The sequence below is a fragment of the Protopterus annectens genome, chromosome 5.part1, assembly GCF_019279795.1.
Source record: "Protopterus annectens isolate FY-2018-M chromosome 5.part1, PAN1.0, whole genome shotgun sequence".
NCBI classification, from domain to species: domain Eukaryota; kingdom Metazoa; phylum Chordata; order Ceratodontiformes; family Protopteridae; genus Protopterus; species Protopterus annectens.
Window position 1 is genome coordinate 288,074,107 of NC_056736.1, and position 14,534 is coordinate 288,088,640.

Below are 14,534 nucleotides of genomic sequence, written 5' to 3' on the forward strand. Positions count from 1 at the left end.
ATAGGAGACAACCCATGAAACATAGGGAGTACATACAGACTCTACACAGAGGGTGCACCAGCTGAGAATCAAATTGGAGAACCTCTTGCTTAGCTCTTCCTCCCAAATAATTCTAAACTTGTTATAAAACAGTTATTTTGCACACCTTGTCTAGCTGTGGGTAACTGAGGGCACAATGGCTGTGTTTTAGCTGCATGCTGTTTTAAAATTACTGACCAGTAGAGTACTGGGGTGAAGCTTGAACACCTCTGGTAGCCATTACTCACTTTGAACTCACACAGGCCAGGAACAAGCAAGGTCAAGAATGATGCACCTTCCAAAAATTAGTTAAGCAGTAGTAAAAAAGTGCACTGAACTTATGTTCCATTCACACACAAACGTCCCCTTACCCTAGAGGTCAAATTATCAGTTATCTAATGCAGGAGATTGTTATTTATGGTACAAGATGTCTACCCAAGTCCAGTGATGTTTCTACATTAGGCAAGTTATATTCAGCGTGGGGGACACAGGAAGCGGGCTGTTGATTGTGTGTAGCTTGAGTCCTGACATCAGGCTAGCTTTACAATGCACTTTTTTTTGGGGGGGGGGGGGGGGGTCTCCAGTTTACAAAGCACTTGCGATAAAGTTATGTAGAAGTTAGTGCAAATTTATATATATATATATATATATATATATATATATATATGTGTGTATGTATACATATATATATATATATATATATATATATATATATATGTATATATATACATATATATATATATATATATATATGTGGATATGTATATGTATGTGTGTATGTATACATATATGTATATATATATATATATATATATATATATATATATATACACACACACACATATATATATGTATATATATATACACACACACACACACACACACACACACACACATATATATATATATATAAATATATATTTGTGTGTGTGTGTGTGTGTGTGTATATATATATATATATATATATATATATATATATATAGATATATATATATAGATATAGATATATATAGATATAGATATATATATATATATATATATATATATAAGGCAAGTGTGGAGTCTAGGAACCATAGGCAATGCTTTCCAGCAGCAAAACTACATTTAAATTTCCCAGTGCATACAACAGCTAGGACTTATAACAAGACGTCTGACAATGGCAGTATGAGATTACCAGGCCAGCTTTGTCAAACAGCAGCAGCTGAAAGACATGACATGCATCCTCTTTAAGTATTGTTCTCTTATGCAATTTCCTGCAGGTATTACTTTGTGATGAAAAATAATTGTGAGAGGGTACATGTCCGTAGACCACCACAACTTTGACTTGTGCCATTAGCCATTGCCTGCTCATTTGACAGTTGTTTTTTGTCTTCTTGCTGTTGGAGAACCAGCACCTTAGGCTGCTTGCCTAGGAATCAGTGCACAAATTATGGCTGGCTCCACCATTTTCCTGCTGTTGCCATGGGGGCTGTACTTTAGTAGTCTGGCTTCACTTTTTTAATACATGACTTCCCATGTATGACTCTGATTGGCTCATTTGCATATTTTTGTTAACTTTCCTCCTGGTATCCAGAGTTATTCACTGTGTGTCATATCTGGCATCTTTAACTGATGTTCATTAATCTGTCACCCCTATGTTTATGTTCTTTTATGTTAAAGAAACATTTTAAAAATGAAATGCAAGTTAAACACATTAGTTGTTTTTCTGGTATACAATAATATATTTTCTCCTTTTGCATACACCTAAAATTATTAACATTCTGGCCTGTTTTGTTTCTGCAGGTATTTCAGAAACCGTTGCTGGAGTCTGATTTATTAGCCGAGAAAGAAGTTGCCATGATTTTTGTGAACTGGAAGGAACTGATTATGTGTAATATCAAGCTGCTAAAGTGAGTTTCCTAAAATTACCAATGAAATAATATACCATTAAAATCGCTGTAGACGTGCTGTATTAAGTTAGATTGAATGGGTTTCACAGAAACTAAACTAATTTAATAAATAATGGGGACATAACAGCATTTCCAGTACATAAAGAACAGTGTAAAACTAAGCCATCCTTCTCTAAATATACTTTATGAAGGATTCCAGAATCACCTGTATGTAAATTTTGCTAAGCCTGCAAATGGTCTATTGTAATTAGTGTACTACTTCGGTAAACAATAAATAATTCTAAAACCAGAAGGGCTGTATCTTCTCATTTCCTGTTTCTGTAAAGTTAGTATAACTTCTATGACTGCCCTTGTTCTTTAAAAGTTTATATATGAAGGTTGTGCGTCAGGGTTGGCAACTCGGCACGTAAAAATCTACTGCCAATCATTAGCGGACCGGAGTTCCGCTGTGGCAACCCCTAACCGAGAAAAGCCGAAAGACACAACAACAACATATATATATATATATATATATATATATATATATATATATATATATATATATATATATATATTTTGTCTGTGGGCTATGACTTGTTGATTGGTACAGTGTGTACTGAGTTACAGCAGTAGAAACACTGTACCAAAAATAATAAAGAACAGAGCTGTTAGAAACTGGAAGCATCTCTGGCTTATTGGAGAAATCTACTTGGTGGGTTGTTGATCCCAAAATATTTTTTTCATAATGATCTTTTCTGGCAAAACATTTGACATAGACTTGTTAAATATAGCTTCTGAACAGTAACTTTCCATTTAAAATGTGCTTTTTAAAACTATACTATTTAGAATTGTATAAGATGAAATGCTCTTTTAAATTAAATTCCATTCAAGATGTGGATTATTTTTTAGTTAGATTTGCAAGAAGATACCATGCTTTTATTCTGCTTTCATATCGCTGTTTTACTTGATGATTTCTTGTTGTTATTGACTTTGTTTAAGTGTAACATAGAGGATTATGATCAGGTTTCTGATCATAACCAGTTTATGTGTTAAAGACATGGATGATAAGAGATTCATCTCAAGAGCGAATCTCAAGAGATGAATCTGATTTTATGTCAAGAATACATAATAAAGAGTTAAGATGAAAGACACAATATAATTCTTTGTAGAGTCTGGAGCTTTACCTCCCCCATATACAACTAGTTACAGAAAAAAAGTAGTAAGTGTGTTATCAGCTTTGAAACTCAATAAAGCTATTAGTGTGAGCACTGTCAAACACCAACAGCACACATCTCAATTTATTTGCTTAATAATTCTTAAGTAGAGAGGAAGAGAATTAATGACAGTTTTTAAATATTACTGTAATACGTCTTGCATCAGTATGCATTTTCTGAACTGTAAGAAGCAGGGAATTCTACTTATAGTGTTTTTAACTGAATGTAATCCTCAATAAATCAATTTACCAGAAAAAAATATAGGAGGGATAGAGAAAAAAAAAATGAAAAAGACTTGGGGACATTTGAGAGACATGGGCAGTTGGTAGAAACAAAACTGTTTCACCTTCTGCTACTTTTCTCTTTGCCATATGGGCAATGTCTGTTGTTAATCCCTAGCACAAAAAACAGTCATTCCCTGATATTTCCCGATAATCCATAATTATGGTGTTCCATGCACTACACAATTTTCATGTAAGTTGTTTACTTTTTGGCTTGCATTTGTGGCTGAAAATGTTTCACTGACAAGAGCTCTTGGTCATTATGTTAAAAACTACCAAACCATTTAGACAACCTGGTCTATATAATTTTTTATTTTATTTTTTTAATGCTAGGAAGACGGACCTTCTGTTAGTACTTAATTTTTCTATTCTTCTGTTATGGTAACTGTGTAACAAGACCTTCACTGGGGAGGTTAAGACCCCCACACACCAGCAGAGTTGTTTCCACTGCAGCCTTTCTCATGAATATATCTGCTCAGAGTATTAGGCTGTTGCTCAGTCATTCTGCCACAACCTTTTTCAAGCATTATAGATTAGACGTTCTATCTAGGGATACAACAGGATTTGCTTTTGCAGTCCTGTAGAGAATGATATAGACAATTCACTCACTCACCTAAGCTGTAGAGCACACTGTTAGATGCTGTCCAGAATCATTTTTATAATTTCTTTTGGAAATGATTCTTATGGTGCAGATAGTACAGTTCAGTGCTAAGCTTACCATAACCAAGTACTTGTGAATAACACAATCATTGGAGAGGCTTCTCCCTTTTATTCCCTAGATAGTGTGTACTTTTTTTAGATCTGGCAGCATATAACTTTTAGAATAAGTTCATAATATTTGTCAGCATTACTGTGTTATTTATTTTCTATACAAATGTAACTATTTTAATATAGTGGTATATAGTCATTTGCTGCTACATAGTTTACTATATTCGTATATGTAAGCATATACATACAGTGTATGTGTGTGTGTGTTGGAGGGTACACATAGAGAAATTGTCTTACAAGCTGATATATTTAGATAATTTGTTTATTTTTTGCTTACTGTTTTCTATGACTTTTTATTCTTCCATTACAATATTTGTTGATACAGCCACTCTGCTGACCTACTCTCAAGCCCCCCCCCAAGGAAAATGGAGAAGTGAACTTTCTTTTAAAGCTGAAATGCACTCTAAGGGATGCATGTCTGCTGAAAATATCTGGCTGAGTAATGACGTTTGCCTTTGGCATAATTCCAAATCATCTTTTGTGATTGTTTGTAGCAGCAGACCTGTTGTTCCTGCATCTTCTGTTAAGCAAGCAGTAATGCCCAGTAAGGTGTGTTGTTACTGTGGAAATAATGCATGCCCAGGGAGTGTTTTAAGGCCTGATGCCACAGGTGGAGGGCTTCTACACCCCAGGAAGGGCATTATACATCCTGGAAGGCATTATTGTACTTAGAGAATGGGCAAGCAGCAAAATTGTTTTGTATTTTTTTTTTTTTAATATTATATACATATTTTTATGTATTTATGATGTAAAATCTTTCTTCTCCCTATGAATCAACTTGCTTTACTATATTTATTTTTGCTGGAGTAAGTATTTTACGTTAGAAATAAAAGATACACAAACTCAGAAGTACAAACATATACAGACTCACACCCATACATAAAAAACACTCACACACATTCAAAAACACAAACATGCATGCGCATGCACACATACACACACACACACACACACACACACACACACACACACACACACACACACACACACCACTTAATAGCCACTTTTGTTGTGTATTAACAAAACTTCAGAAGTCTTATTCCACAACTGAATATTAAACAATAAATACATATTTTGCAAGCCATTATTACTCTCCCCCTTTACTGCCTTTTGTTTTTACTATCAATTACTTTTTTTTACTTAAGTACAGTCATTAAATAATGCCAGTAAAAGTCACCTGAAACCTGAATGTTTAGTAAATCCTTGCCAATAGACTGTATGTTACAGTCAGTGTTGTCTGTTGATCTCAGTTTGTCTCTCTCAATCACATGCTCCCACTCACCCACACAAGCACACTTGCAAATGCACACACACACACAGGATCATAGGAAGTTACTAGGCTATTGGCCCTGTGACCCTTACAAGCCTAGCCAAGAATGTTCCGACAAATCAGCATCAGAAGCCCCTGTCCAGCAGGGACATAGGTGGAATCCCAGGGGTGTATTTTCTGTTCCCATTCCAGTTATCCAGGTTGTGATTAAAAAGAGTTAAGGAGATGCTCTGCTTGACATGGAGAGGGAGTATGTTCCACAGAAGGAGGAGTCTCTGAGACACAAATCTGTCCCACCAGCAATGTTACAGACCCGGTTGAGGTCGCGCGTGCGGGTAACTTGAGTGGAGCTTGACTTGCGGATATGCAGCAGTCCCATCAAGTCGGAGATTGCTTTGTATGCCAGAGGTCACCTCTGAGGAGTCTGTATAAGACTGAGTAGAGGAACAGGGCTTTTAGTCTATCTGTGTAGGGTAGATGTTTGAGGCACACGTATGCTTTTTTCTTTTTACTTAGTTTTTATTTTAATTGTCATCATCTTCTTTCGTCTGTTCCCGTTAGGGGTCGCCACATAATTGTATGTTCTCTAAACAGCAAAGTATGTATAAAAAATGGCAGCTGTTTGGATTTTAATTGTCTGAGTTTCACAACAGCTTAATATTTTGCTATGAAGCAGCAGACTTGTTTTTCAGAGGACAATGTCTGTATATTAACATCCTGCTAGAGAACGTTCATTTTCCAGTCAGGGTTTAATGTATAATTTGCCCATTCTGCAAGATAAATTTATGAAACAGTTGCACTTTCATTTTTACACACCATTATCTACGTTTATTTTAATTACATTCACAGGTAATGTATAGCATATGTAAATGATAATTAAGCTCAGTTTTGGTTTGCTTCCTATAGCAGTCATTGCATATTAATTATACCAGAATGCCTTTATAGTAGCCATGCACAGAATGTTACAGACTTCAGTTGTTTACCTAGGTAATTTTTTTCTTGATATGCCTGTTATGTCTACTGGTGGCATATCGCTAGGTCTGTTTGTAAATGTCTCTGATTATTGTATGTGTTACTGTATAGTAATTGTTTTGTTACATATTTGAATCCAATGAATGGGTACTATCTTCCCAATGAAATTCAAGTATGAAATAATTAAGTGAAATGAGAGTGAGATGTCTAGCCTGTTGAATAAGATGATGTCAAAGGTCTAGCATTATAATAGGTAGCTTTGTCATACTTGTGTTTGTATATGCTCACACACTCATCTGGAGTCTGTTTAATTGCAGGAAAATGTTGTCTTCTTTTCTTTTTAAGAAATTCTCCAAAAGATTTTACTGTAGGTGTTACTTTAGTTTCTTTCATAAAGGCATTCATTTTTCCACTTTATGGTCATAGCCCATCTTGATTCTAGCAGTACAGAGGATTAACACTTTGACATGTTAACAAGCTGCTTCCTGAAGACTGTAGTTTAATTCCCTCAGCTTCAAGTAAGCAGTTAGGCTAGGGTCTTCAGTGGTCTCCTGGATCACATGTCTAGTAGCAGCTTAGGAAACTACGCTCCATATTACGAAAAAAAGCTGTTGTTTAGGGGCAGAGTGTAGCGTTAGTCTAGATTCATATCATGTTTGTTGATTTCTTCTGTTTTGAATCAAAAATAAATGTAGTCAATTTAAAAACAAACTAATAGCTGTTTCATCATAATGCTCAAATTTGAAAGATTAAAAATGTTTATCTCATTTGATATTGCAAATGCTACTTTTCTGTGGTCAGAATGTTGCAAGTGTGTGTGTGTGTGTGTGTGTGTGTGTGTGTGTGTGTGTGTGTGTGTGTGTGTGTGTGTGTGTGTGTGTGTGTGTGTGTTAGTGTTATATTGTTTGGCTCCCCACAGCAGTCATTCAGTTATGCCCAGGTTCACCAGGCCTCCCAGATCCATCTTAGCCTCCCCAAGCTAATTCCTAACCATGTCCTCAGCTGGTGAAGTGATCAAGGACCCTGGGACAACATTACAGTACATTTCAGTAGCATCCCCAAGAGCAGAATGTACAGTGAGTGTCAGTGCTGAAACACTCCACACTTCCACAAGAGAATGACATCAACAAGTTGCCCCACCTACATCAAATAGTACCTCATGGTTGTTTCTTGGTCTCTACCATGGAAATCAAAACATGCTAGTGTAGCCTGAGCATGTAGAACTCACTCATTCTCACTGCCTTTGCCATCAAGAGCCTGAAACACTATTCAAACTCAAGTCACATGGGCTGCAAGGCTGCATCCCTCTACACCACAAGTACAGGCATGTTGTAACTGTATATTAGTGCTTCTAGATTCCAAAAGTTTAAATTCATATTTTCTAAATTTTTCCTTGACACCTCAAAAACTTATGGATGTTAAGTCTAGTTGTTAGAGCTGTCTGCTATGCAAATTGCATATGATTTTGAGTTGCTAGCAGTAATTTGCTGTGTAGAATAACACGTTTGTATTTTACTTGTGCATTAGGGCTCTTCGGGTTCGTAAGAAAATGTCAGGGGAGAGGATGCCAGTCAAGATGATTGGTGATATTCTAACAGCGCAGCTTCCACACATGCAACCCTACATTCGTTTCTGCAGTTGCCAACTCAATGGAGCAGCTGTGATACAGCAGAAAACTGATAAAATGCCTGAATTCAAGGACTTTGTCAAAGTAAGAAATAAAATCTTAACACAATCTGGAAAGGTTTCATTATTGTTACTGATTATGCTGTCAGTCCTTGCAAAATATTTGTAATTGTCTAATATAATGTAAGAGTGCACAGACATATTCTTTAAACTATTTGCATTGGCCAGCAACATAAACTAATTCAAGTGTATGGTGATTTATTGGCACACACCATCTTTGTTGCATAGAGTGATAAAACTCATACTTTGACCAACTGACTTGAGTACAAATGGGAGGTGGAAGGTTGGTGTAAAGGTTAAGGTTACCTTACAGACACAAGGTGCAGGGTTTGATGCTCACATGGTGTAATTGGCTAGGCTTAAAATGTCTCACAAAGGCAGTTAGCCTAGTACTAATCTATGAATTTAAATAATGGTTTGAGTGCAGGAAGAGCTGGATGGAGGAGGGCAGGATTCGGGTGGTGACACTTGTACATCCAGTATGGGGAGAAGTAGTGGCAGTTTTGGTTGGTCATTTGCCACCATAAATGTTGAGACTTGCCTGGCACTAAAAAGGCCAGGACCAAAGATGTGTTGATGATTGTAGCCCTCATTAACATTTGGCTTGTAGCATGCACACACATTGAGAGTATGTAGTATGCACCACAGTGATTTCAGTGCTCATGTTAGCCATGGCAGGTGGAGATAGAACCTTAAAAATCATGTCTAAATATGCAAAATGACCTTTGTTTTTTGTATAAAAATTGTTTGCAAGCATCATTACACATGCAAACCCTTCTTTATACAAAATCAAAGGCTGTTTTGCACCCGTGCATAAAAAAAAACAAAAAACTTTTAAATTTTGCTTCTAAACACAGAAGACTAAATGTAGTAAGCCATGTTTATGGTATTAATATTCAGGAATGGGCAGGGGTTAGTTATGTCATTCTGGATTCCAGCTCTAATAATGCTGGTTTAACAACAGGTAAGTAATTGTAAATTAGTGATATAATTGCCAAACTCTTAAATTAAAAAATATAACAATATAGTTTTCTGCTAACCTGTTAATTTAACAAATAAGATGAAAAGGTACAAGAAGAGAGGGTAGCAACGTCAAAGAAAACGTCTCCAGATCCAACTGCTCTACTGGGTCCAGGACCCAAGTTGTCGAGGCAGTTGGATCCACCAGCAACTTTGATCCGAACTCCCTCCCTGAAACCTACCCTTTTCCAGGGCCTGCCAGACCCAGGCTTCATTCACCTATACTTCACATATGTAGCTTCTTCTGTGAGGTCTGCTCAGTCCAGCAGAAGTCTTACTGAGTTGGATGACGAAATTCCTAAGGACACATGTTCAGCTGGGGGATCTCCCAGCACCGTCCCCAAGGAGATGACTAGGAATAGGCCCTTTGACACCATCCAACCTTTTTCAGATGCATAATCATTGGCTCCGTGAAAGGATACTGTATCTGAACCCTTCCACTGCACAGACTTCGAAGCCGATAGGCCTGGAAACTTTGATTTCAACTTTTCCCCTTATGCTTTAGAGTCATGAAGACTGATGGAGGCAGAGCATCATTGGGGTCAGAGCACTGATGATGGAGTCAAGTCCAAAGTTTCTCCATTCTACTCCTTGGTGCTTTGACACTAGACAACTTGGCTCAGAGATCCTCCTTGGAACTGACTTCTTATGGAGTTGGGAAACTTGCCGAGTCTGCTCAAAGATCCTTTTCCAGGAATCAAAGAGGAGGTAGAAAAATGTGGTTCAAAAAATCCCAAGGTTTTTGCCAGGACACTCCTGGGGATAGACCTCCAGAGGTAGAGGTGGAGGCAGTTTGAATGCATGCTGCTCAAGAGGAGGAAATGGACTGCAGAACCAAGTTTTCCATGACCCCTTCACTGAGAAACTTTATCAGCATCCATGAATGGTGGCCCCAACTGCTGCTCTCTAGAGGCAGTTGGGGGGCACTTAGCCTTACACCTTACCTTACACCCTTTAGCCTGGCAAACCATAACATCTGATTCATGGGTGTTTAGGATGATTAACAGAAGTTATGGCATACCCATTTTGTCTGTCCCAAAGAAAAGATCAAAGATTCCTGATATACCATCTCATCACTTGGAATATGTAGCAGCAGATGTGTCAAAGTTGCTCATCAAAAGAGTCATCCATATTGTGCCCCCAGACCAGTAGGCATCCGCAGTCTATTCCAGGTTCTTTTTAGTTCCAGAAAAGACAGGGGACCTCACACCAATATGATCTCAGCAACCTAAATCAAATATGTCAAACAGACAAAGTTCAGGATGGTCACAGTGCAGTCCATTCTACTTGTATTGAGGAAGGATGACTGGATGTTTTCTATTAATCTCCAGGGCATCTACGTCACATCATGATCCAGAGGCACTACAGGAGGTTTCTCCACTTTTGGCTAGTAGCCAGTCACTACCAATTCAGGGCACTGAATTCACTGCCATTCAGTCTCACCACAGTCTCCTGGGTGTTCACCAAGGTTATGGCAGTGGTAGTAGAAGTAGCTCATCTCTGACTACAGGGGATCCAAGTCTTCAAGTATTTAGTCAACTGGCTCCTAACTGCTACCTCCAAGGATCTACTATCACAGCATTAAACATTCCTTCTCACTCTTGCAAACCAATTGGGAATGTCAGTCAGTGACAAGAAGTACAAAATGCCTCCTAAGCAGAGCATAAAATTTATAGGGTGCCAAATGAACACATTGCAACAAACTGCAAAACTCCCCCTTGCAAGAGTTTAGTCATTAAGGTTTGTAGTCTTTCAAGTGATGCAACATCCACACCCACAGGCAAGACTCATCCTCTGTCTTTAGGGCTGATATCCTGTACTATTTCTCTGGTCCCATTAGCGAGAAACCACATAAGAGTCTGTTCAATTGACACTGGCAGTACAATGGTCACAGAGTTTCACCTTCTTTACACTAGAATATGACCTACTCAAGTATGCAGGGATCACATAAGTTGGTGGATCATGTCTGTGTTGGTGATACAGGGCAGACCCTTTTGTCCACCTGCTCCCAGGCTACTGTCACCACAGACGCACTTTGAAGGGAAGACAGTTCAAGGGATGTGATCATCAGTGGAGGCCAAACTTCACATCAGTGTATTATCATCCCCTTTGGCATTGGAAGCCATTCAGGATCTCCTACCCAGAGATATGATTTCCATTAACACAGACAATATGTCAAGTAGTCTGGTACATCAAAAGCAAGGTGGAACACATTCATACCCTCTTTTCCAAGAGGCCATGTGAGTCTGGCAATGGGTGATGACTTCATACTGCTTTCTAGTAGATATGTACATTCCTGGGACATCCAGTATACTAGTGGACAGGTTGAGCAGGACTATCATATTACCTCATGAGTGGTCTCTCAAGCAAACCGTGGTAACAGAGGTCTTCAGTCACTGGGGCCAACCATGCTGTGACCTCTTTGCTTCCTATCTGAACAACAAATGCAGCGGTTACTTTGCCCTCATCCCTCCACAGGGACAGTCACTAAGAGATGGTATAGTCCATTTTTGGCCCCTGGGTCTCCCTTCCACCAATTCCCCTTCTCACAGAGTTCATTCAGAAAGTCATGAGATGGAAGATCAGGATAATCCTCATTGCCCCCTTTTGACCTGGGCAGGTATGGTTCCCCTTCCTTTAGCTTCATCTACTACACCCACTATGGGTACTGGATCCCATTCCAGATCTACTCAGTCACTCATCTGGGATGCTTCTACCAGATCTTCAGTCACTGAAACTTACTGCATGGTTTCTCCAGTTTTAATGATAGCCAGAGATGCCAGGCTTTCCTCCCCAAGAGTTCATATAATTTCTTCTTCTCAGAAGGAATCAACTAAAAAGACTTACAAAAGCAAATGGAGAAGATTTTCTGTTTGGGGGTCCTGAAAGGGCTTAAACCCTTTCTCATCCCCTCTTCCAGCTGTACTGGACTTTATTTCTGAACTTAAGAGGTTCCAGTTACTCTGCTGTAAAAAAACAGATGGATGCCATCTCAAAATTTGACATAAGACATAATGATCTATCTGTTGGATCACTTAGGATGACCAAAGCTTTCCTTAAAGATCATAGGAGGTTACTAGGCTAACAGCCCTAGGACCCTTACAAGCCTAGCTAAGTTCAACCTGTGATCCCAAGGGTATCTGGATCAAGCAGACACTAAATCAGCACCTTTTGTCCCTGTCCAAGAGGGACACAGGTGGAACCCCCAGGGCAAATTCCCAGTTACCCATTCAGTTGTCCAAATTACACTTAAATAGGGCCAATGAGGGGCTTTGTTTAGCATGAATAGGAAGCTTGCCCCAAAGGTGGGACAACATCTGTGAGACAAATCTGCCTCTTCAGCAAGTTTTATTCATGTCACATACCAGGTTAAGTTCCTTTCCCTTTCAGTTTCACCTTTGTAGTGTTTGCAACATACACAAAATGGTAAAACTGGTAATGAGAGACCATAGAGGAATGTGGGACACCTGCATGCAATGGGCAACTGTAGGTATCAGATTTATCATAGTGTTGCACTAACTTAGAAATCTTTATGCTACTGCAGCATTAAAATGTGTACTGATTTATGATCACTTTTTCCTGGTAAATCAGTTTAGATTGCAGGTGAGGGTTACAATTCTGTGTGAGACAGAGTATGATCTACTACATATTTAGCATAAGTGCTGGATGCACTCAGGGCAGAAAGCTGCTTTGATATCCAGAAGTGGTCAAATGACTTGTCATCGTGGCTGACACAGGATTCAGTCTGTGCAGTTTTTTGTCTATCCCTACTTTGCTGCAAATGTACAAGCATCCTCACAATCATGCCTACGTCCAAGTAAACACTATTAAATCCCTCCTTGATTTTAATGTACCCTTTACTCTACTGTATTCACAGATGCACACGCACAGTATCCCCAGTGATTTCTGTTGCATAGGTCCACTCCAAGCTATCTGATCATAAATGGGAGTAGGAGTCTTCTAAATGACTAGTACTGCAGGTATTTTTTGATATAAAGTAATAATACTGGAGGGTCAGCCAATAGCAGAATAATTTTTGAACATGTGAAAAGATGCTTGGAGGGAGGCAGCCAGTGACAGAATTCTAGGAAATGATTATGGTGGTCAGTAGAGTTACAGGATTCTGATAAATCTCTAAAAAGTGTCCCTAGTTAATTTTCTTTTGTCCGTGTTTGAAAGGAAGTTATCCCTAATGTCTACAGTAGATGTTAAATGCTGTGGCTGTTTTTAAAACAATGTCATTTTTTACTAAGCAGGCTGTAGCTGTGACAGTGAGTTGTTAACTGAAATGCTGCTGCCCTTTGTAGGACCTATGAAACTGGAGATAGAGAGGGATTGGCCAGAAGCTCAACTGATTTAGTAAGCTCTTGCTTGTGCAGGAAAATAATTGTGAGAGTTTTCTTGATAATGCAGAAGCTGCTAGAAATCAAGGGCAGACTAATAACATGTTAGAGAGAGACAGGGAAGTAAATATTACAAATGTTTTTAGGCACTTGAGCAGTAGACAATTTAACATGGTGGTTTAACGGTAGTACATTTCTTTACCTGTTGCTTATATCCAATTTGGATAAAGGGAAGAAGGTAATGTAAGTCGGGGGCACTTACCAATTTGGGGGTCTGAGATTACTTAAATAGGAGTAGACTGATATATGTAGGCTGGAGCTTTTTAATCAGGTGTTATGCTGCTTCAGAAAGGCCTTTGTTTTGCCAAGGAGCCTTAACTGATTGCCTTTCAGATAAGAGGCTTTGGCTTTATTGATTGATTCTTTTACATTTATTTCCTAGCAGTGCAAAAATTGATCCATTTACCAGAGAACTTTATGATTTTAAAGGAACACTAAGCTGATATTTTTGGCTTTTATCTCTACAGGGTGGGGCTGTTGGAGTGTATCTAGTAATAACTGATAAGCATCTGTTTTATAATAGTACTAGAAAATTAAGAAATATTCAAATAAACTATGTGACAGACGAGTGCTATGTGTCCCCTCATACTTTGTATAGTAAGAATGGAGGAGGGCAGGTACTGCAGTACCCTTCTAGGTTTCTGGATCTTCATTGCAACTGCTTGCTGATGTAATAAATAATTGAGGGGGGAAATTAATCCAATGGAAACAATGAAAAAATAAATTTACCCTACAACAAAGTGATATGTTGATCTTTTGAGGTCTTGTTGCTGATTTAAGGCAAGTGAGAGATGAAAAGTCAAGAGAAAGGTGGCATAAATGAAATAGCAAAATTCCTAAGTGAAGCAAGAACTGAAGAGGTAGGAGTAAACACGCTGTTAAGTAGAGTTTCTGAAATTCTGCAGGAGAAGAATAAAACTATTTTGGAAAAAGCTGAAACTAGTTTAGGAACAGGAGATTGGCTCACAGCTAACTTTGGAGCAATAGAAAGAAATGTGTTTAGTATCAAATTATGCTCCAGTATCAATAAAGTT

At 38.3% G+C, this 14,534-nt stretch overlaps 1 protein-coding gene across 1 annotated transcript in view; it reads left to right on the forward strand.

Annotated features, from left to right (window-relative positions):
* Positions 1–14,534, forward strand: part of ITSN1 (intersectin 1) — a 2,682,533-nt gene that overhangs the window by 2,428,595 nt on the left and 239,404 nt on the right. The window contains exons 27-28 of the mRNA XM_044072770.1: positions 1,801–1,907; positions 7,919–8,102. Coding sequence (XP_043928705.1) covers positions 1,801–1,907; positions 7,919–8,102 — 291 coding nt within the window. The remainder of the gene's footprint in view (positions 1–1,800; positions 1,908–7,918; positions 8,103–14,534) is intronic.